Source organism: Vanellus vanellus (assembly GCF_965231255.1).
Source record: "Vanellus vanellus genome assembly, chromosome: 11".
Classification (NCBI taxonomy): Eukaryota; Metazoa; Chordata; class Aves; order Charadriiformes; family Charadriidae; genus Vanellus; species Vanellus vanellus.
This window is the reverse complement of record NC_138916.1, coordinates 15,781,349-15,801,209: the sequence shown is the minus strand read 5'-3', so window position 1 is coordinate 15,801,209 and position 19,861 is coordinate 15,781,349. Positions and strand designations below refer to the sequence as shown.

Here is a 19,861-nt window from a genome sequence, read left to right as displayed (position 1 = left end):
CACTACACACCACTTGTAAATCTGTCTTCTCAAGATGCACAGTGTGTATTTGAAACATGCTTTCAAGATGGTTTTGTTTCATTTTTGGAATAAGCAAAACTTATTCTACCCCAGTCCTAGAACCTTGGCATAAAACATCTTTGCTGTTTTAAAAACATCACCAACGGTCAGTGGAATGGAGTTGTACCTTAAGTCCAGGAACTTTACAGGAAATTTTACAGAAGTTTGTGCTAGGCGTTGTACTATTTAAATAAGACCCCCTTTGGAGCAGCACCACGTGAGCTCGCGTCTCCGCTAGTGAAGGGCTGTCACAGATGGGCTGTCATCAATGGTGGTGTGTCAGCTTACACTGAATATCTGGCTCTACAGCTTGCTGCCTTTCTTCTAATGAGTCTTCTCTGCCAAAATCAAAACAAAGTGCTGTGCAGCAAACCAGTTCTTTGGCTTGGCAGTCACAAGCATCTGACCGTTTTTATTGCGAAGGGGTGGGCTTTGCTATTTAGTTCTACTTTCAAGGCTATTCCCTTACTGCTTTCTACTTTTCCTGACTAGGGATGGATTTTCTCCTGCAGGTGGGAGAAAGCTGGGGCTGGGAGCAGAAAGACCAGCCCCCACCCCCCCTGCTCTTCAGGGCTGGTTGCATGTATACATGTCACTCTCTACAGCGACCTGGAAGGAGGTTGTAGAGGGGTGGGGGTTGGTCTCTTCTCTGAAGTAACAAGTGACAGGACAAGAGGAAATGGCCTCAAGTTGCACCAGAGAAGGTTTAGATTGGATATTAGGAAAAATTTCTTCACCGAAAGGGTTGTCAGGCGTTGGAGCAGGCTGCCCAGGGAAGTGGTAGAGTCACCATCCCTGGAGGTGTTTAAAAGACAGGTAGGTGTGGTGCTGAGGGACATGGTTTAGTGGTGGACTTGGCAGTGCTAGGTTAATGGTTGGACTTGATCTTGAAGGTCTTTTCCAACCAAAACGAGTCTATGAGTATATATCTCTGTTTTTAAGTTCCTGAAACTATTTGGAAAAAAGGGAAGGACTCACTGAGGTGCAACATGGCAAAACTAAAAAGCACACAAAGTGGCAGTTTTGGGTGTGAGTTGTGCCACTACGCAAGGGCTGCTGAGCTCCTGGTGGAAGAACTGCTCAGTGTGGGCACCATCATTTCGCCGTCGCCCTGGCATGTAAGCGACCCCTCAGAAGGTGAATGAGCGGAGTTACATCTGATCTTGGAGCTGTCTGCTGGGATCCCTCACCCGCAGCCATTTACCTGTTCAAAGGAGGTCCCAGTTCCATAGGAGGCTTTATCCAGCAGGAAGAGCCTGTTTCTCCACCGGTCCCTGCCTCGCTGGGAACAGTTAACAGCTGCTGACTCATGCGAACCTCTGGCACTAATTAACCGCTGCAGAGGGGTGGGATGGAGACGGGACCGTGATTGGTTCAGGGCTGAGGATGGAGGGTGGGATTTGGTGCTTCTGTGCTCCGGGTTATAACATCTGGAGAGGATCTTCCTCCTAGGAAGGTGTGCAGCAGCCCAGGAGGTGGGGGTCGTCTGTTAGCAGGGGCTGCTCGGTGGTCAGCATGTCTTTCATCCAGGTAGACAAGGACTCAGATTTTCCTCTCCAAAATCTCCCCTATGGGGTTTTCTCCACTAAGGAGGAGGTGAGTAACAACAACCTTTGTCCTTGGAGTGTTGTAATTGTCCTGAGGCTGTGAATAAGAGCAGAAATTCCCGGCAACCTGGGATAAAGGAAAACTTTCCAGCCTGAGACACTTGTACGGGCTCCTGACCTGACAGCAAAGCCGGAGCTGCCGCATTGTCTTTTTTTCTTGATGTGGTTATTTTGATGACAGCTTCTTCGAAATTGCATAAAAGAAATGAGAAGCGTTAACGCTTATGAGAAGTACTTCGGCTAATACATAGAGTGGGTTTTGTGTGTTTTCAACTGTTTTTGTGAAATCATTAAATCTGCATTTGATCCTTTCTAAGTAGAAGCACGGAACAGTTTGCACTGACTTTTTTTTTTATTATTTTAACTCAGTCCCTCATTTTCTTTGTGACTGAGTGTAATCACACCGTCACCCTTAAGAAGCCACATTAAATATTAATTTTAATCCGCTGTTAATTCTGTAGCGCCCAGTCCCTTTGGCACAACATGAACTGACATAAGGGGAAAAATGAAGTCTGAGCTGGAAACACCGTATTTGCAACGAGTGTTGTCTTCTGGTCTGTTAAGAGCCTGCTCGTGGTCAGTGTTTTTGGTGACCAGGGCACAACATGTGTGTTTCGTTTGTGTCTTCGCAGCGGTCCCGTCTTTGCAGGCGTACATTTATGCAGTGATGCATTAAACGTGTAGCAGTGTGTTAACTTTTAAAGCTGTGCCCGAAGGCCACAGGCTGAGCCAGCTTCGGGCTTTATATTTTACCATCGCATAAGAAAACACGGTTCAGCCTTTCTTCCAAGGAGGCAGCTCCCAGTTCCCATTTTCATGAGAACTGAGCCCACCTGGGCTGAACCTCACACCTCCAAGTGTCTGACGGGACGGAGCCCTGGAGATGTGTCCTCCTGGAGAAAGGGAAACGAGCCAAGAGCCGCATCTCGGAAAGAAAAAGTGAAGGATTTCTTTATCATTGCTCAAGGAAACTTCACGATTATCTCCCGGTTTCTGCTGTCTCGGCTTATCCATGCAGGCTTAAAAAAAAAAGAATTTAAACCGAAAGATTGTGTTTTCTGATGTGGTATTTTCCAAAGATAAAACCAAGATGGTTCACTTAATCTCTTCCTAGATGTGTGTGTTGTTATCTAGCAAGTTTGGATTATTTTTCTGCCTCTCCAGTAACAGTTCTCTGAAGAAAACATCTTCACCCAAACCCTGTGAAAAGACAGGCGAGGACTTATGGAAATTATTTAGGAAAATAATGTTCTAAAAGTAGCCCAATGTTGTAATGGTTTCAAGCTAAAGCAGTTGATGTCATTCCTGACTATCCCAGTTACAAATTAACCTGACATGACCTTTAGGGTTTTTTTTCTGCAGGAATGTTTGCTGAATAAATACTTATTATTACATTTGGAATCTTGTTTAGAAATTAAAAGTTAAAAAATAGGTTTAATAGCATGGATTTTCACAGGTGGTCATTCCCTTTTGGTAAGCTAGTTTTCGTAACGACTGTAACTAGTTTGTCTTTAATTGCCTAAAGACAGGAATAATTTAAATTTCTCTTTGAGCGCTGCAGCATTTTTATAACCCCCCGTCCAGCTGCGGCCGAGCTGCAGTGGGATCGTCCGTGCTGCTCCCCCGCCGTCGCCGCCGGCTCCGCACGCGCTTGGCGCCGGCCCTGCGAGAGCTACGGTGGATGAACAGGGCCTTTGTGTCCTCGGTTGCATCTGTCCGGCAAACGCAGCCGCCATCTCCCTCCCGTGCGGGAATCTGTCCCTGTAGCGAGGATCTAGACCGGGGTTTGCACGCGTGTCATGGGCTCCTTGCACGGCGTGAGGATGGGCTGCGTAGGGCAGCCTCATTCGATGTCGTACAGAAATAAGGTGGCTGAGCAAGATGTGCTACGTTGCCGATACTGTCAGCGGAGTCAAGAGCACACTTCGTCTTCTGGGGAGGAACTGTGGTGCGGAGATGCCCGTTTCTCAGCTTACATGGTTATAGGAGTGAGATCAGTCCTGCCCATAGTGTGTCTGTGCTTCACTTCCCCACCTATAGAAAGAGGAATAGCATTCGCAGTATATTTCAGATTATTCAGGACTAATTCTGCAATGCTTGTCGTCAATGAGGGGTGGGCAAATACTTCTGGGGGAAAGGGAGGAGGGAAAGGAATCTCTGCTTGTTGTCCTATCTTTCCCCCAAAAGATGGGGATGAGGAGAAGGCTCTCTCCCAGCCCTCAAGGTCTACAGGGAGTCTGCGATGATGCTCTGCCTCTAGGTCTTAACGTTTTTCAGCGTCCAGTCTCATCGAGTGGCTTTTAGTGGTCAATTGCTGTGATATCAGACCCTTGTCCCTGATGGATTAAACTCTCTGCGGTCACTGTCTTCCCCCATGCCCTCTTCGGAAGATTTGTGGGTACACGCATAACCTCTTCTTCTCTTCCCCCCTCCTCTCGCTGCTTTGCAGCCCAGGCACAGGCTCGGGGTAGCGATTGGGGACCAGATTTTGGATCTCAGCGTCATTAAACATCTGTTCAATGGACCAGCTCTTGCCAAACATCAGCATGTCTTCGACCAGGTATTTATCAGAGGCTGTTGTTCTAATTTCCACGCACATTTTAGAAATATTCCATGAGCGATTTTAACAATTGGTGGTGAGATAACAAACATGAACTGGAAATGTGTGGTCAGGCGGGCTCTGCGTGCAGGGAAAACTCATCGCCCCTGCAACAGCAAGGACAGCAGGGCCATCGGGGTTCAAAGGACAATTTCGCTGAAAGTTTCGTCAGACTTTGGCAATGCAGAGGTCTGACACAAAGGCAAAACACTACTTCAATCCCGCTTGTGCCTTCAGCACTTCATGGCAAGGAATTGGATGGGATTTTAATGATAAGGGAGTTGCGTTAAGGGTACGGGTAAATATAAATGGTGTCTGGTTGGGGTATCAAAGCTGCTGAGGTCTGAAGTAGTGTGTCAGGACGGGCACGATGCGAACACGCAGCAGGTCCTGCTTCAGAGGACCTGTGGTGGGAGGACGGGGGCGCAGGTGGTTATGGACAGGGAGGACGGGCAACCTGGGCAGCCACCGCCACGTAACCCGTCCCGTCAGCCCCGGGGTGGACGTGCAGGACGTCTTCCATGCACGCGAAGGTTAAGCAAAACGTGGTGTTTTATCCGCCGCCCCTCCTCTCTGTGCGGCCTGTCAGCCTACCCTGAACGCCTTCATGGGGCTGGGCCGGGCGGCGTGGACGGAGGCGAGGGCTTTTCTCCAGAAGCTGCTGTCAGCCGGCGAGCCAGCCCTGAGGGACAACACGGAGCTGCGGAGGAGGTGAGGCGGCAGTGGGGAGTCGCGGTGGGGCGCGGGGGCCTTTCAGCGGCGTGTGGTACCGCCGGGAGCGCCCGCTGATCCCAGGCACCAAAACCTGAGGTCTGAAGGTGGCCATCTGCCACCTCCATGGGGTTGGAGCATACTGAGGGCTTCCCTCTCTGAATTACATCCCCTCCGCCGCGGCCTTCCATGGAGAGGTGGCTGCGCGGGTCTCTGCTCCACCTCTCCCACCTCCCCCAGCACGGCCCGGCCTGTCCCGCCTGGAGCCTCTTCTGCTGCGGGGAGACCCCTCCAATCGCTCCTCAGAAACCCCCTCGTTTGGCTAAAACCGGACCCATTGTCGCAAATCGGCTTCCGATGCGGGGGCAGCGTGCCGGTGTGGGAGTGGGAGGGGAGGGCTGTGCTCCGCTCTGTGCTGCGCTGACGGGAAAACCTGTGCGTCCATTAATCACACACCTTCTTGCTTGTCCGGAGCAATGCTTTAAACGCCGCCCCGGCAGCGAGCAGGAGCTGTTCCCCCCTGTCTTGCCGGGGGCATTCCCTGTGCAGGAGAGGGGCTGAACCGCTGCTGGACACAGGGACCTTCCCTGAGCAGCCCCAGCGGCTCAAACCGGACACCCCAAGAGCTGTGTCCGTTAAAAATCATCCTCTCCGCACCGCAGAGGCGGCGGTGACGTGCTCAGCTGTGTGCATGGGGTGTTTCTCCGTGTCCCTTGGGAAACCAGCCGGCTCCCTCCCTGATGGAGGCTCCTTTTGGTCAGAACCACCCCAGTAACAGCACCTCGTGCAGTCATCTAAGTTTTTCTGGCAGTTTGGGTTGGTTTTTTTTTGCTGCAAGGCTTTGCAAAAATAAATTAAGGAAGGAGCTAGGAGGGCGAGTCAGCCTCTTACGTGCTGATAAACCACTTAGGGGTGAGACCTGCAAGTTTTCCCAGAGCTGAAGTCGTGGTTTTTCATTTCAGAGCGTTTGTTCCTCAGGCTTCTGCGACGATGCACCTCCCGGCCCACATCGGTGAGTCTCCCGCAGCTGAGGGCCGCTCAGCGCTGCCCTTCCCTCCCGCCTGCCAAAGCTGCTTTATTTCCAGCTCGCTCAGACAGACAGATCACAGCTGTGACAGGGAATGGGTTTTGCGGGAGCCAGAAGTAGATTATTGTACATAATGAAAGGTAGGTGCTGTCTGTGGCACAAGAATAAAAGCCTGGGGGAGCTCCATAGCAGCCAGAAAATTCCTGGATGCGTTTTTCACTAAATTGGGGTTGTCTGGTGCCATATAACTCTTGTCACCAGGTTGGCATCACCAAAGGCCTTTGTGACTAGAGCCAGGGAAGAAACACTTGTTCAGTTTCCAACATTTCCCCCATTTGCTATCAGAAAATAATTCAGCTCTTCCAAAGTTTTGCGAGGCGGATGCTCCGGCATAGCCTCATAAACACACCTGAGTCTCCTCTCCGACTATTACTCTGCATCCCAAATCTTACCTCCACTCCCACGAGGCCATGGACTGCTTTGGAGTGAGTATATCCACATAGATATATAAACATTCTCCTGTTTTTAACAGAAATTTATCTTTGGACCCAAACCAACTTGATCAAAATCACTCATGGGATGTGACCTTCACAGGAGCGGGAACATGAACTTGCCCATTTTCCGGCCAAGCTCTGTTCCCGCTGGGCTTCTGGCTCCCGTGGGGCAGAGCCCTGGTTTGGGACAAAGTCTAGCCTGACTCAGAGGAACCGTGATGAGTTCCCATAGATGTGCTACTGTCATGCAAATAGTTTCAGATCGAATATGTCCTGTCAAAACGTTGCTGGCTCCTGGCACTCAGGAGTGCTGTGAGTGAGAGTGCTCAGCTACAAGTTATTTAGATTTCTACTACACTTGTGTTCAGCTCTGTCCTGTGCATGATTCGTGCTTGTCCTGAGAGCAGACACTCGCTGTATCCTCTGCTGAGGCTGCAAGATAACTTTCCCAGCTTGCAAAACAACTTAACATAATGTAAATGCCTCTTCCCAAGCTGAGTATTTTTCCCCCCAACCCTCTGATTTCCCAGTAAGCGGAGAGGCGGGGAGCTGTTTGCCAGGGATGGCAGCAGAGGGCAGCAGATGCCCTGAGTATGAGCCGATTCCCTCCACCTGGGTACCACCGGCGAGACAGAGAGCAGTGGGACCTGGATCGCCTCTGGAAAGATGCTGCTGCTTCACCTCCTTGCGCTTCCCCCCCCCTCTTCTTTACTGGAGGCTTCAAAAAAAAAAAAAAAACCCACCAACCCAGTTTTGTATGCAAAATTTATAGCTGAACTCTTAATCACCACTTTTACTAAATACATCTCCGTGCTAATAACATTAAATGTTGCTACATGCCTCTGCCTGATGCTCTTGCTGTCTCCTTTCCTGCTCTTTTCATTGCCAGCCATGTAGGATGTGCTTTAGCCCCAGCAGATGAGGGACTTTCCTACCATTGTTCCTTATTTTATGGGCTTCTTTCCACGCAGGAGATTACACTGACTTCTATTCTTCACGCCAACATGCCACAAACGTTGGGATCATGTTTAGGGGAAAGGAGAACGCTTTGATGCCTAACTGGTGGGTAGTTAATTTTTTTCTCTGGAGCAGCATTATTTTGCATGCTTATCTACATGTATATATAAGTTTTAAAGATCCAAGTAGTCTTTCAGCAAGACACCGATTTGAGTTCATAGCGGATGAGAATCTGTACTGTCAAGAGTTTGATAACAGAACCGAAAACCACATTTCCCCAGCCTTAGCCGAGCCTGCGCTGCATTTCGTTGCAGCAGCCGCACTGATTGCAATGCAGCCCTCTGGTTCAAAGACAGATTTACCTAAAAAATCATGTTTTGCTTAGTGACAAGGAAGCAGGGTTTAAGCTCCATGGAATTAAGTGGAGCAGTGGCACAGAAGTGCGTTAACACAGCCACGTGGCTTTGGATTATAGTTTGTTCACATCTTCATCTCAGAGCAAGTAAGGTGCAAATGTCCGTGCTCATCTATGCAGAGCTCTCGCCTCGTGCCTCGCACCCCTGTGGTGCTTTCACCCCAGAAGGTGGCTCTGGATGGTGATGGTTACACAGCTAACACATGCTCTGGGATGCTCTTTCACAAGGCTGCACTTACCCGTTGGTTATCACGGCCGGGCATCGTCCGTTGTGGTGTCTGGGACACCCATCCGGAGACCTGTGGGGCAAATGAGACCTGATAATGGTGAGTCCATGGTGAGCTTTTAATGTGGCTTCTTAGTGTTTTTTTTTTATTTTATTTTTAATTTTTCCTGCAAGAGGAAGGGTCTGGGATGCCTTTTCTAAAGTCCAGTCTGGGCTCAGGGCAAGAGAAAGCCCCAAGTCAAGTCCATCTTGCATTTGCAAGCCAGGCAGAACCAGCCACTCTGTTTCTTCTGGCTGTTAATTTTGTTTCCCTACTTGCCTTCCTGTCATAAAATACTCTTTCTTCTGCCCACAGATAAACCTCCAGTGTTTGGTGCTTGTAAGCGTCTGGATATCGAGTTAGAAATGGTAAGACGGGGCTTTTATTCCATTAAATTAGAAACAGGAAAGAAAAGGTAGGTTTAGCTTCTTCTAAAATGAATGGCTTGTAAGGTCCATTCCCACGTTTCCCTCTAAGCAGTCTGTGCAGCAGGCAATAAAGATTTCTAGGGGGGAAACCTTCCCTTCTGCCCAGCTGCAGAGCTCATTCAGCGGTTGGCTAATACAGCTTTCAGGCTGGAAAGAACTCGTCTGGCCAAATCTGAGCACCAGTGCAGCAGGCTGGAAGCAGGCAGGCGTAATTCTTTTTATCAGGTATCCCAGCCTGTTATCTGGTTAGCCGTTAGCTCTGCACTGTGGCCAGGATCTTTTAATGGATGCTGGGGATTTTGGAAGTACAGACTGACTGAGCCTTGAGTCTAGAGCAGAGGAAGCCGTGAGTTCTTGGCAGTGTAATTCAAACTCCTCGTCCTTCTGGCTGGAAAGATGAAACCTGTGCTGTGGCTGTTTTAACAAAACATCTTTGGAAGGTGCATCTTCTTGTAGCTTAGTGTGATCCAGAAGGGAGAGGTTTATAGGATTGTTCATTATGATTTATATGTTGTATATAATTTTATATGATTTATTTCCCATCTCTTCCCTTTAAAAAAAAAAGTGGAAGAGGTCTAATATTAAGGGAAATGGTACTAAAAATGAAATGAAAGCCTTTAATGCTGTATGCTTTGCAGAACAATGCTATATATAAAGTGGGAGGCAGTCCCATAAAGTGGGGTACACAAAGTGCCACCATACTGTGCTTTACAGCCTGAATTTTACCACTGGCTGCTGTGAGAGCGGATTTAGACTGATGAAGGCTTTGGAACAAAAAACTTCCATATTGTTTGTGGAAAGAGACAACTGAGATTCCCTGTAGATTTCTCTGCCGCGTGCTCAGGCTGTACGTTTTCTAGGGGAGCAAGCACAGGCATCCAGTTCATGACCTGTTTTACTTAGTGGGCACATTTCTCCACCTGCCTCCCCTTCCCCGCCGTCCTGATGGGCTCCAGCCACATTCAGCATCCCCTCGGATGACTTTAAACTTTTTCCTGTTCACTGCCTGCAGCAAACAGAGTCACTTAAGTGGGCAAACCTGTTCTGTATCCGGATTGAAATTAGGAGGGACCATTTTTGCTTCTGCATTTTGACAACATCATCCCCTTGTTTAACGACTGTCTCTTAGCAACACAGTGCTCTTAAGTGCTTCAAGCCTGCCAGCTTCATGGAGGGGAAGAAAAGAGGGAGTAGGCCATGGGTTTTGCCTAGTTGTGTATGGAAAATGATGCAAAACCCATCCTGTCCCGCCTCTGTTGCTTGTGCGTGTAAACCTCTGTGCAATAAGGATTTTTAGCTTCAAAAAATTCTTTAATCAACAGTTTGCTTTTCAATTTCAGGCATTCTTTGTGGGTCCTGGAAACAAGTATGGAGAGCCAATTCCTATCAGCAGAGCCCAGGAACACATCTTTGGGATGGTCCTTATGAATGACTGGAGCGGTAATCAGTGCTGCGGGAGTCTGCCTGGAGAGGGGGTCACAGCATCACGGGAAACCTTAGATAGGGATAAATTATATATTTTGATAGTAGAATAGTGATCGTTGAAACCTCTGGGTACAGCTGAAAGGGATAAAAGTGAAATACTGTCTGCATTTCTTGGGCTCTGTCTCAATCCGTCTTCAATCAATCAGTAGAACCAGAAATTGCTGCCTAATGAAGATTTATTTACTTATGAAAGAGCTAATATCAGTCTAGTTTCTTCTGGGCAGGGATGGAGCAGACCTGAGGATGGTGATTCCAACAGAGGATCGATTTCAGTGTCAGGAGTAGGAAAAGCATTTGGCAATCACAAATCCCTCAGTCTCTGCATAGATTTAACTCATTGGAATTGGCCCTATGACTGGCACGGACCATTAGCTGGGTATAAAAGCATTAACTAAACTGGGGATAAAAATACTGGTTACATGAGGATGGCCTGGCTTGTTTTAATTATTGCTGACTTTTCTTCCTAATCTAGCTGGTCTAAGAAAACTGGTTTGAGGGTCTGAAAGGGATGGATTTAAATGAGGATGTGGGCACAATGGCTGGAAAAGGGTGGTGATAGCATTTCCAATCCGTGTTACTCTTTCACAGGTGTGATGGCTGCGCAGATCCTAGGATATGTTTAACAGCATTGCTTTGAATTTTTTCTTCCTAGCCCGTGACATCCAGAAATGGGAATACGTTCCTCTGGGTCCCTTCCTGAGCAAGAGCTTTGGCACAACCATCTCTCCTTGGGTTGTTACCATGGAAGCTCTCATGCCATTCGTGTTGCCAAACCCTGTCCAGGTTAGCAAGAGAAAGGGTTGAAATAAAGGAAAAGCAGCGCTAGACAAATCTCAGCAGAACTGGCAGGTCCCATCAGTAGAAATCACTGAGCTGTATCACTGCCAAGAACTTTCTACAAAGAGTTTACAAGTGTGATCCTGCTTCCAAATGTATGAAGGCACCCTGAATTCAAATGCTCATTGCTGACACTGGCGCTGGCACATTGTGCCCTGAGCTGTAATCCTGCCTGCTTGAGCAGGGCAGAAAAATCATCTCCTTCAAAACACCTGGAAAACAAACTAAGCAGAGAGCTTCTGCTTAGTGTTTGGTAGCCCTTGGCATCCAGCAAACAGTGGAGAGAGAGTGGACTCAAGCCAAAACACTTTGTTCAAGCATTTCCAGTGGCCTGCATTATGTAGAGGTTTAGTTAAAATTGAAAAAGATAATAAAGATTCTTGCGCAGAACTCACCATCTTCTCTGTGCCTGCACAGAGAAAAGGTGTGCTAGCGCTCTATTCGTTTTAGATAAACATCCACGCTGTAATGATGGAGAGGGCCTTTGGAGCCTACGTGCAGAAGAAGGAATTGGATTATATGGATATCACGTCTGTTCAGAAAGATCTTTAAAAGTGTGTGCATAAGAGCAAGCAAAGCAATAATCTGAGCAGTAACAACAGTGAAGTAAATGGGGTGTGCAGCACAGGCCGGTTAAACAAAAAGTCACTGGGATGGCTCGTGGAATTTTTCCTTTCTGTTTGTTTAGACTGTGGTGCCTTTTATATGCTTTTAGGATCCCAAGCCGCTGCCCTACCTTCAGGATAAAGAACCCTACACTTTCGACATCAAGCTCTTTGTTGCTATTAAAGGTACGGCAATGCTGAGCGGGTTATAAAGCTGAAATTGCCAACTAAGGGATGCAGAACCACCACGTAGTTCAGACAGCTTTGCTCTTGGCCCTGCGGTTCTCTTTTTCCATCTTTGCCCAGATTGCCTCTGTCAGAGAAAGAGGCAAAGCTCTTCATGTCCCCCGTTGGCCGTGCAGCAATGTGTCACGGAGGGAATGCCTCCCAGAGGATCAGCTTACGATGAGGAGCTCTGCCTGCATGGGCAGGGGTAAGCGGGGCATGGAAAGAGCAGATATACGTGAGATTCGGATGTTAACTTGGCTCAGACCTGCAGCTCATGGCCCTGCTGACGGGTAGGTCCAGGTGTTGGTTCCTTAGTAGGGCAGAGAGTAGGAAATGGGCACCTCAATACTACCCCAGTGCCATCCACCCGCTTGTTTTCTTTGAAATGCTGGCCGCCTTATCGGGATAGAAAACGTTATTCCTTGTTTCCTGCTAGGGATTACAATGATAAAAGAAGTCTCCATCCATCTGTAAAATCTAAAGACTCCAACATCATTCATCTAACACAAGCAAATTGCTTCCCTGCTTCTTATTTTTTATCTTCCGCAGGAGAAGGAATGAGCGTGCCAACGACTATATGCAGATCCAATTTCAAGGTAAGACTCCAGCATCTTTTATTTGTTTGAAATCTTGCTGATGCCATCACCTCCAGCCTTAGGCGATTTCAAATGCTGACTTTTGCATTAGCTGAAGATGAGGCCGCCTGCGTGCGTGTGTGCGTGCGTGCGTAGGGGACAGAGGGAGAAGAGCGGAGGGTGGTGATAGTTCACCCCTGTCGAGATGGAAACACCTGAATGCTCGAGCACCGAAGAAGGGGGCAGCTCTTTCCGCTGCTTGATTTAGGCTGCTCGGAGCATCCTAAGTGGTGTGCTCATTTGGCAGGGAGCGGTGAGAGCGGAGGGAATTGCCTCTTGCTGTGCCGAGGTGCAGTACAGCTTTGCAATTCCCGCTGGGAATTTAGCTGCAGACTCGCTGCTGCAACACGGCTCCGAGCCCGGGACTGCCCCGGCCCCTCCGTGGGCAGCGTGGTGGCTCTGCCTCGGCAGGCTCATTGGAGCCGGGAGGTGTATGTACCAGCTGCAGGATTTCTCAATCAATTTTGTATTCACATTTGGAGCTTTGCATAGTAATTACCTTAATCAGTAAATCAGTAGTCAGCAGATTAGTAAGAAGGAGATTTTTCTATAAACTCATTAAAATACCGGACTTAATCATGGATCCTGGGTCAGCAGTGCTGGCCTTAAAGAGGAAGAAGAAGATGAGAAATTACATCCAGCTGAAAGAAGAGAGATTTTAAAGGACTAAATTGCATGTTAAATTATGTGTTTTATATGTACATAGCAGCTCCTGGTCACCATTTAGAAAGGCATCAGCCAGGCCACCGTAACTACTGGGAATGCAGCTGTGGAGGTCGCTTTTAGGCTGCTGAAGGTTCCTGATTAAATAAGGAAACTTTTCTTTGGGGATATGCTTACCAGCATCATCTCGAGAATGCAATACTGCCTGTGTAGGCTAATGGCATGCCAGAGAGGTTTGTCCTTCATTGCTTTAGCCTCCTCTTCCTCCTTCCTCCAGCACATGTACTGGACCATGAAACAGCAGCTGGCTCATCATTCAATCAACGGCTGCAACCTCAGACCTGGAGATCTGCTGGCCTCTGGCACAATCAGTGGACCCGTAAGTGTTTAAATAACGAGAGTCACTGAGAGTTGGTCAGCAAGCCAAAACCAGCCGAGTGGGGCTCTGGGTCTAAGCCCTGTTTGATTTGAGCAGCCATGAAAATATCTGCAGTTCTTTCCTGGGCAGGCACTTTGGGCTAATGCTTTGGTAGCCCCAAAATTGCACTGAGAAGCGGTGGGTTTTTTGTTGTTACTGTTTTAGGTTTGTTTTGTTGTTTTTTTTTTTTTTTTTTTTTTTTAATTTCTCTTGTGTTCCCTTCCCTAAGAACTATATGAATACAGATGCAAACTAATTTCTGTGCACAAGCATCCACACAGCCCGTTTATACTGTATGAAACGCAGCTTTTTTTTTACTACTGAGTAGAATGTAAAAGGTGCATGGGTATAACTTTTAGTTTCTCTAATCCTACATATTTGGAGGTAACTTCACAAGCTATTATTCTGCTCCTACTGCCACGTGCACAGTTGTTGTAATACATGGGTAAGGTACGGGCACTTTCTAAAACATCAGGTATAAATCCTGTTCTGAAAGACAGCTTCAGGGTAAGTCGTTTCCAAGTTGAAATACCTATACTTCCATTTTGAGCCTTTCCGAAGTGCTTTGTGTTTCCTCTAAACTATTGTGCTGCAGACTGACATTAAAGACTTACAAACATTTGCCAGCTTTGCTCTTCTGAAGAACAAAATGTAAATAAAACTCTGGAACGTGACTACGTAAAAGCACTGGATTTGTAGAAGTGCCCTCAATTTGTTTCCATTCTTTCTGTAGCAGACCCAAACTGCTTTTACAGGGTTTAGGACTATGTTAAACATGCCAGATAATGGCTGGAAGCATGGCTGCGTACAGCAAACAAGCAATTAAAATGCAAAGGCAGGAAAATAAGCCAATGTATCAATGAATTCAATAAACAGCAAAACTCTGTTCCATAGAGTTAACCTACTTGTGCGTGTACTTCCAGCAGCAAGTAGCTTAACAGCAGGACAGATACTAAAAAGTTGTTTATTTGTTTATGAACGCTTGCTGCAGGAGCCGGAGAGCTTCGGCTCCATGCTGGAGCTGTCCTGGAACGGAACAAAAGAAATCCCTCTTGGCAGCGGACAGTCTCGTAAATTCCTGCAGGACGGAGATGAAATCATTTTGACAGGTAATGGCTGAACAACAGCTCTCACGCTGCACTGAGGCTGTTTCCATAGATCGATCCCAGTCGTGCGAGCGCCTGGCGGGGAGATGGGCTGTTCTGCACATACCTGCCATGCAAGCACGGGCGCTTCCATCCTACCTGTCAGGAGGCAAAAGCGGGCGGATAGAAATTTCCCCACAATAAATGCTTTCTGGATTAGATTATTTGCTTTGCTAAGGAGTTGATGGTCTTGCTTTGCCCGTGCGTGAGTGCTAAGGGGACGATGGGGCAGGTTTGCCTCTAGGGGCAAAAATATCCTGGGGCTCGGAGCAGTTGATGTGTTGTTGCCACCACAGTCCAAGTTTGCATGTGGAGCAGAGCTTGGCAAATGCTGAAAAAAGTTATTTTTACAAATAATCTTTCATTTATAACACGGGCATATTCAATGACATGTGTTGCAAATTAAATATGTGGGAAACAGCATGAAGCCTGCCAGAGCAGCTGACCAGCTCCCCTCTGAAAAGGGCTGTGCTTGTGAGCTGTTCATGCTGGGCCATAGTTTGAATCATCATCTTGAGAAACTAAGGATTTTATGAATTGAAATCTACCGTGGTGTTTTGTGATCTAAATCCCGCTCCTACTTCTTTTTAATCCAAAGCCCAGTGCAAAACAAATCTATTTTTTGCTTTCCTCTCATCTTGTCAGCCCCTTTACAGCTTTGAGGTGGCATATATTTGGCAAAAACAGCCAGGAGAAACTTTTGATTCAAACCTACGTATGTCTTTGCTGCGTCACCCACTGAATTTTTAGAGAATATCTTGTGGGATGTCGTGCATCATCAGATGAGACCCAGCCAGTGCCACGCCTGGCTCTGAGCGACTCCATCACACTGATGTGACCAGAGAGTCTACACAGAGAACAAAATGGCTCAAGCGATGAGAAAACACTTAGAAATGTGAAATGTGACGTAGGGCAGAGACAATGTGAGTGACTAATGCCTATGCAGCAACCTGAAGGACATGACAAAGTGATGCTAGTGTGTCCGCATAACTATGCCTGCTTAATCCCACCAGAACTTTTAGGATTTTTGCCAACATAGTCTAAAATGTCTCATTTTTTTCAGAAAGCCTTTTAACAAAACTCAAGAACTTTCCGGTGATGCAAAAAAAAAAAAAAAAAAATAGATGGATGCATTCCTGTCTCCCAGTGATGGCTCTATAAGCGGTTTTGGTAGTACTGCAGCCACAGCCCCGGTGCCTTCTGTCTGCAGCATATGCGATAGCTTTGAAAATCGTGTTTCTGTGAGGTGCTGCCAGTTTTGCAGAGGAAGATGCTGAGAAAACTGGAGATTGAGATGTACTGGAGAGAGCTGTAGGTGATGAAACCAAGGAGTCCCCAATACCTTTGACATCCTCCAGCCTCCCAGCAACCCAGCAACTACTCGTGCTGCAATGCGTCGGCATCTGACGCTGCTCTCCATAGGCTCATTCAGTGCAGAGAGACACTCCTCCAGCAATTCAGAGTATCACACTGGCCTCCAGAGTTGCAGCTCTTCCTCCTGTAACTATGCCAGGAGCCCTAAATTAGGGTACAGTTAGGTATTATGAATATCCCTTTGGAGTTAGAGGCTGACATCCGCATTGGCAACGAGCACCTTGCAGTTTGAGAGCTGCTGGCACAAGGCGGCCAGCTAAGGGACAGATGGCACTAGACCACGACCCATGTTCTTCATACCCAGAACAAGTTGCCCTCAAATAAATGTTTTAAATCCTGAATGTCTTTTACCTTTAAGGATGGCACAACGGTGTTTTTGTTAACCTGGATGAAGGCACCATTGCCCCAGTGGGACAGTTTCATTTTAATTGGTCCGCTGGGCTATTTTACACTAGCAACAGTTTGTGGTTGTAGTGATGAGGGCATTGCACCATTCATGAGCACCAGGTGCTGCTGGGGCTGTCTGCTGGGACAGTTTGGGACCTGCTCCTATTTAATGATGTACGGCAGACCCAGAGCCTTAGGGCACCCTTGAGGCAGGACGACTGCTGCTGCATCCTCTCCCAAGGCACTGCCATTAGCTCTTGCCAAGCGCCCAACCTATAATTTCTAGTCTCCCATTTCAACTTTGTGTTCTCGTTCCCCTTGTGGGAGCTATTTCAGAGCCCTAACACATAAAAGGAGAGAAATATTTTTTTTTTTTTTTCTGAAGAAGTGCATGTCGGGGAGGGAGCATTGCACAGGAGGGTTTGCTGATGGTGTGCTGCAGCCGGCGGCAAAACCCTCTCTGTAGCTCCTCGGCACTCTGCTCCGGCTGACGCCGCTGGCAGCGCAGAGCTCCCTTTGTTAAACATGCTGCTCCTTGCTACTGCTCTAAATCGTAGTTGACAGTGGGGATAACTAAACTGGACTGAAATAATAAGCTGGCACTCAAAGGAAAGCTGGCAGTGAAGCTTAATGAGACACATGGAAACTGCGCTGAGCCTTAAAGTAAGTGTCTCGCTCAAGTATCGCTTACGAAGGAGGATTACGCGGCAGGTACCAGGGTGGTGTCTGTGGGCAGGCTGTTACACAAGCACTTACAGACACCGCTGTCCTTGGAAAAACTTCACTTCAGCCTGGTGGTGAGGGCTGCGCTGTGGGTTGGAGCTGGCGGGGTCTGTCCTCGTGCTGCAATAACTTCGGCTGCTCTGCAGCCTGAGCCCACCCGCCCTCCTCTTCCTCGGAGGAGGTTTCCACTGGTCTGTGTTAAGGGTGGGAATTAGGGTTAAGGTCTGTTCTGTTCAGCTCCCTCTTGGCTTCTTGAAGGCAGCTGGTTTTCATCCCATGCAGGGAAGACAACATATGTCATTATTTTCAGAAAATCCATCTCCAGCTCTGAAATCAGTCCTTAAAATACAGCACATGCCACTTGCGTCCTTCCTTTGATCAGCTGTTGTAGTGGAGAGCTACAGTAGGTCTCCTCAGCTGTTTGTTCCCAGAATGGTCTTCCCAGATGGGCCAGAAGCCCCTGGCTGCGTCCCCTTCCCTCCTTCGTCTGCAGCTTTGCTAAGGGCTGCTCTTCCTGGAGCAGCTCGGCTGGCCCGTGGCAGCAAGAGGTGCTGCGGGGTCCCCGTCCTAAAGTCATGTCTCCCATCACGCCGGAGTAAGGAGGGATTGAATCATCCTGTAGCTGGAGATGTTGTCACAGGCCGGTAACTTCAGCAGCAGTCAGCAGACCTTCAACGCCTGTTTATATAACAGAGGTTAAATGCATATTTTGAGTCAGATGCTGAGTTTCTCATGGAACTAAACTACTCGATTTTAGCGAGCGAAAGAGATTTTGTGAGGGTAGGTCCTGCTGTTTGAGGGGGGTTAGTGATCATCTTTCTGGATATAAACATCCCGGTGTCTGAAGAGCAGTCCTAATGCTGCAGAGAGAATCCAGATTTACTTTATTAATTGCAAGGCTGGGCTAGGCAGCGAATCAGCTTGCCAGTTAGATTGATGCTGCTGCAGGTTAGATTTGAAAACAGAAATGTTGCACATCTTGTTTGCTCTTTGATCATATTCACTGAACTTGCATATTGCTGTGTTTAACGTTTTGTGCTTCTTTTTTCTTTGGTTTTTTTTTTGTTGTGTGCCTGTGCTCCTTGAACCCTTCCAGGTGTTCTTTTTTTTTACCCCTCATCGCATTTCTGAAATGCTTCCACTTGTTTTTGGTCTCTTTATCCCTTTATTCACTTTTATTGCTGGTAAAATCCTGCTGTCCTTACAGAACAAGCTGTCTGTTGTTTTCTGGCCCTAGGTTACTGCCAGGGCAACGGCTTCCGCGTGGGATTTGGCCAGTGCTCGGGAAAAATCCTTCCAGCGTTGTCAGATCCATGAGGACTGGAGTAAGGGGACATCCAAGGAGGACAATCTCTCCCCCCACCTCTAACAGTCATGTTGCTTTATTCAGATTTACTATTTTTATATAAGTGATTGGAATCTTATTATTTTTAATTATGAATAAATATCTTAAAGATGAATATGGCTCTCTGGTCTGATAAGCAAAGGATTTCAACGCTAGCATAAAATTCTCGGAGTAAGAATAAGATGACTGAAATGGAAAGTGACATTCTTAACTCTTCTACTATATTAATAGTTTTTTCATAATTACAAAAAGAAGCTTCCAAGTAAACAAATATTCAGAGTATTAGGTTGATGATAACAGCTGAGATTGCATGCTGACTTCCTTTTTTCACAGTGCTAATATGGTGGAGGCAAAATCCTGAAGGTGAGTTGCATTTGGATGCTAAAAACTTGTAGACCATCTCGAGTAAAAAAGAGTTACATGACTATGCCCTAAACTAATTTGTAAAAAGCAATTTGCAAATGCGATAATCAATACAACTGAAAACAATGGGAAAGTAAAGCAAAAAAGTACTAGACAAACTAACAACCTTTTAAAATAGGGAAAACAGAAATTGTACTGTAAAAAAAAAAAAAAAATAATCACAACAAACAACTAACAATGCTAAACAAGGCTCAAATGTAAACTCCTGCATTGTAGAAAGAAAATCTGTGCAGGCTTTGGAGTTCAGCCCGTACACTGCAGCACCGATGAGTTCCTGGGAAGACACCCCGGCACGTGGCAGCCTACGGCTGCTGCCCTCCCCTTGCCCCGGGAGCGGGCGGGCTGTCCCCGCTCCTCCTGCCCTCACGCAGCCAGGGGCAGCTCTCCGTGTCCCAGGACATGGATTGATGCCGGCCCTGAGCTGGGAGTCTGTGTTGGGGCAGCCCTCAACAGAGAGCATGGAGACACCTCTTGCTCCTTGCCTTGGCTTTACAGAAGGGAATTCCCCATTTCTCTCGCCCTGTGCACCAGCTTCCCTGGGGTCAAGGAAGGAGGGTGACCTTCATGGCTGGAGCGATCCCCAGGAGCTCACCAGCGGCAGTCACACCTTGTCACCTAACAGGGGCTGTGGTAAGAGGACACCGAGGATTCAGACCCCCTTCCTGCACTCCCGAAAAGCATCTCTTGCCATGGCATCCCCTTGCAGCAGGCAGTAAACAAAGCCACATGCCACTTTTCTCAAGTGTAAAGGGCATCTGCCGTCTCCCGCTGGTCTACAAATCAATTTAACTCTATGGCCAAGTGCCAAACCACATCAATTAGAGGATATTACTGACTGAAGGAGCTCAGGAGACCGGATAATGAACTCTGGTACAGTGCGAGGGGAACTTGTTAAATATTTGCTTGGTCCTCAAAGTGAAGAGCCTAATGAGGCTCCCGGCTTCGTGCAGCAACAGCGGGATGAGGGTGGGCTGCTGCTTTCCCACGGCTGCCCCCTTGCTCCTCCCAAGCTCTGCCAGGTAGTTTTGG

At 47.6% G+C, this 19,861-nt stretch overlaps 1 protein-coding gene across 1 annotated transcript; it reads left to right on the top strand.

Moving 5' to 3' along the window:
- Positions 1-1,575: 1,575 nt before the first annotated feature.
- On the top strand, positions 1,576-18,381 carry FAH (fumarylacetoacetate hydrolase; the record flags this gene model as incomplete). The annotated part of the gene is made up of 14 exons (XM_082489005.1): positions 1,576-1,656; positions 4,117-4,227; positions 4,856-4,977; positions 5,940-5,989; positions 7,470-7,560; positions 8,099-8,196; positions 8,452-8,504; positions 9,905-10,004; positions 10,702-10,832; positions 11,602-11,677; positions 12,269-12,315; positions 13,295-13,396; positions 14,427-14,544; positions 18,302-18,381. The coding sequence occupies 14 exons, from the start codon at positions 1,576-1,578 to the stop codon at positions 18,379-18,381; spliced, it is 1,260 nt and encodes a 419-aa protein (XP_082345131.1).
- Positions 18,382-19,861: the final 1,480 nt, after the last annotated feature.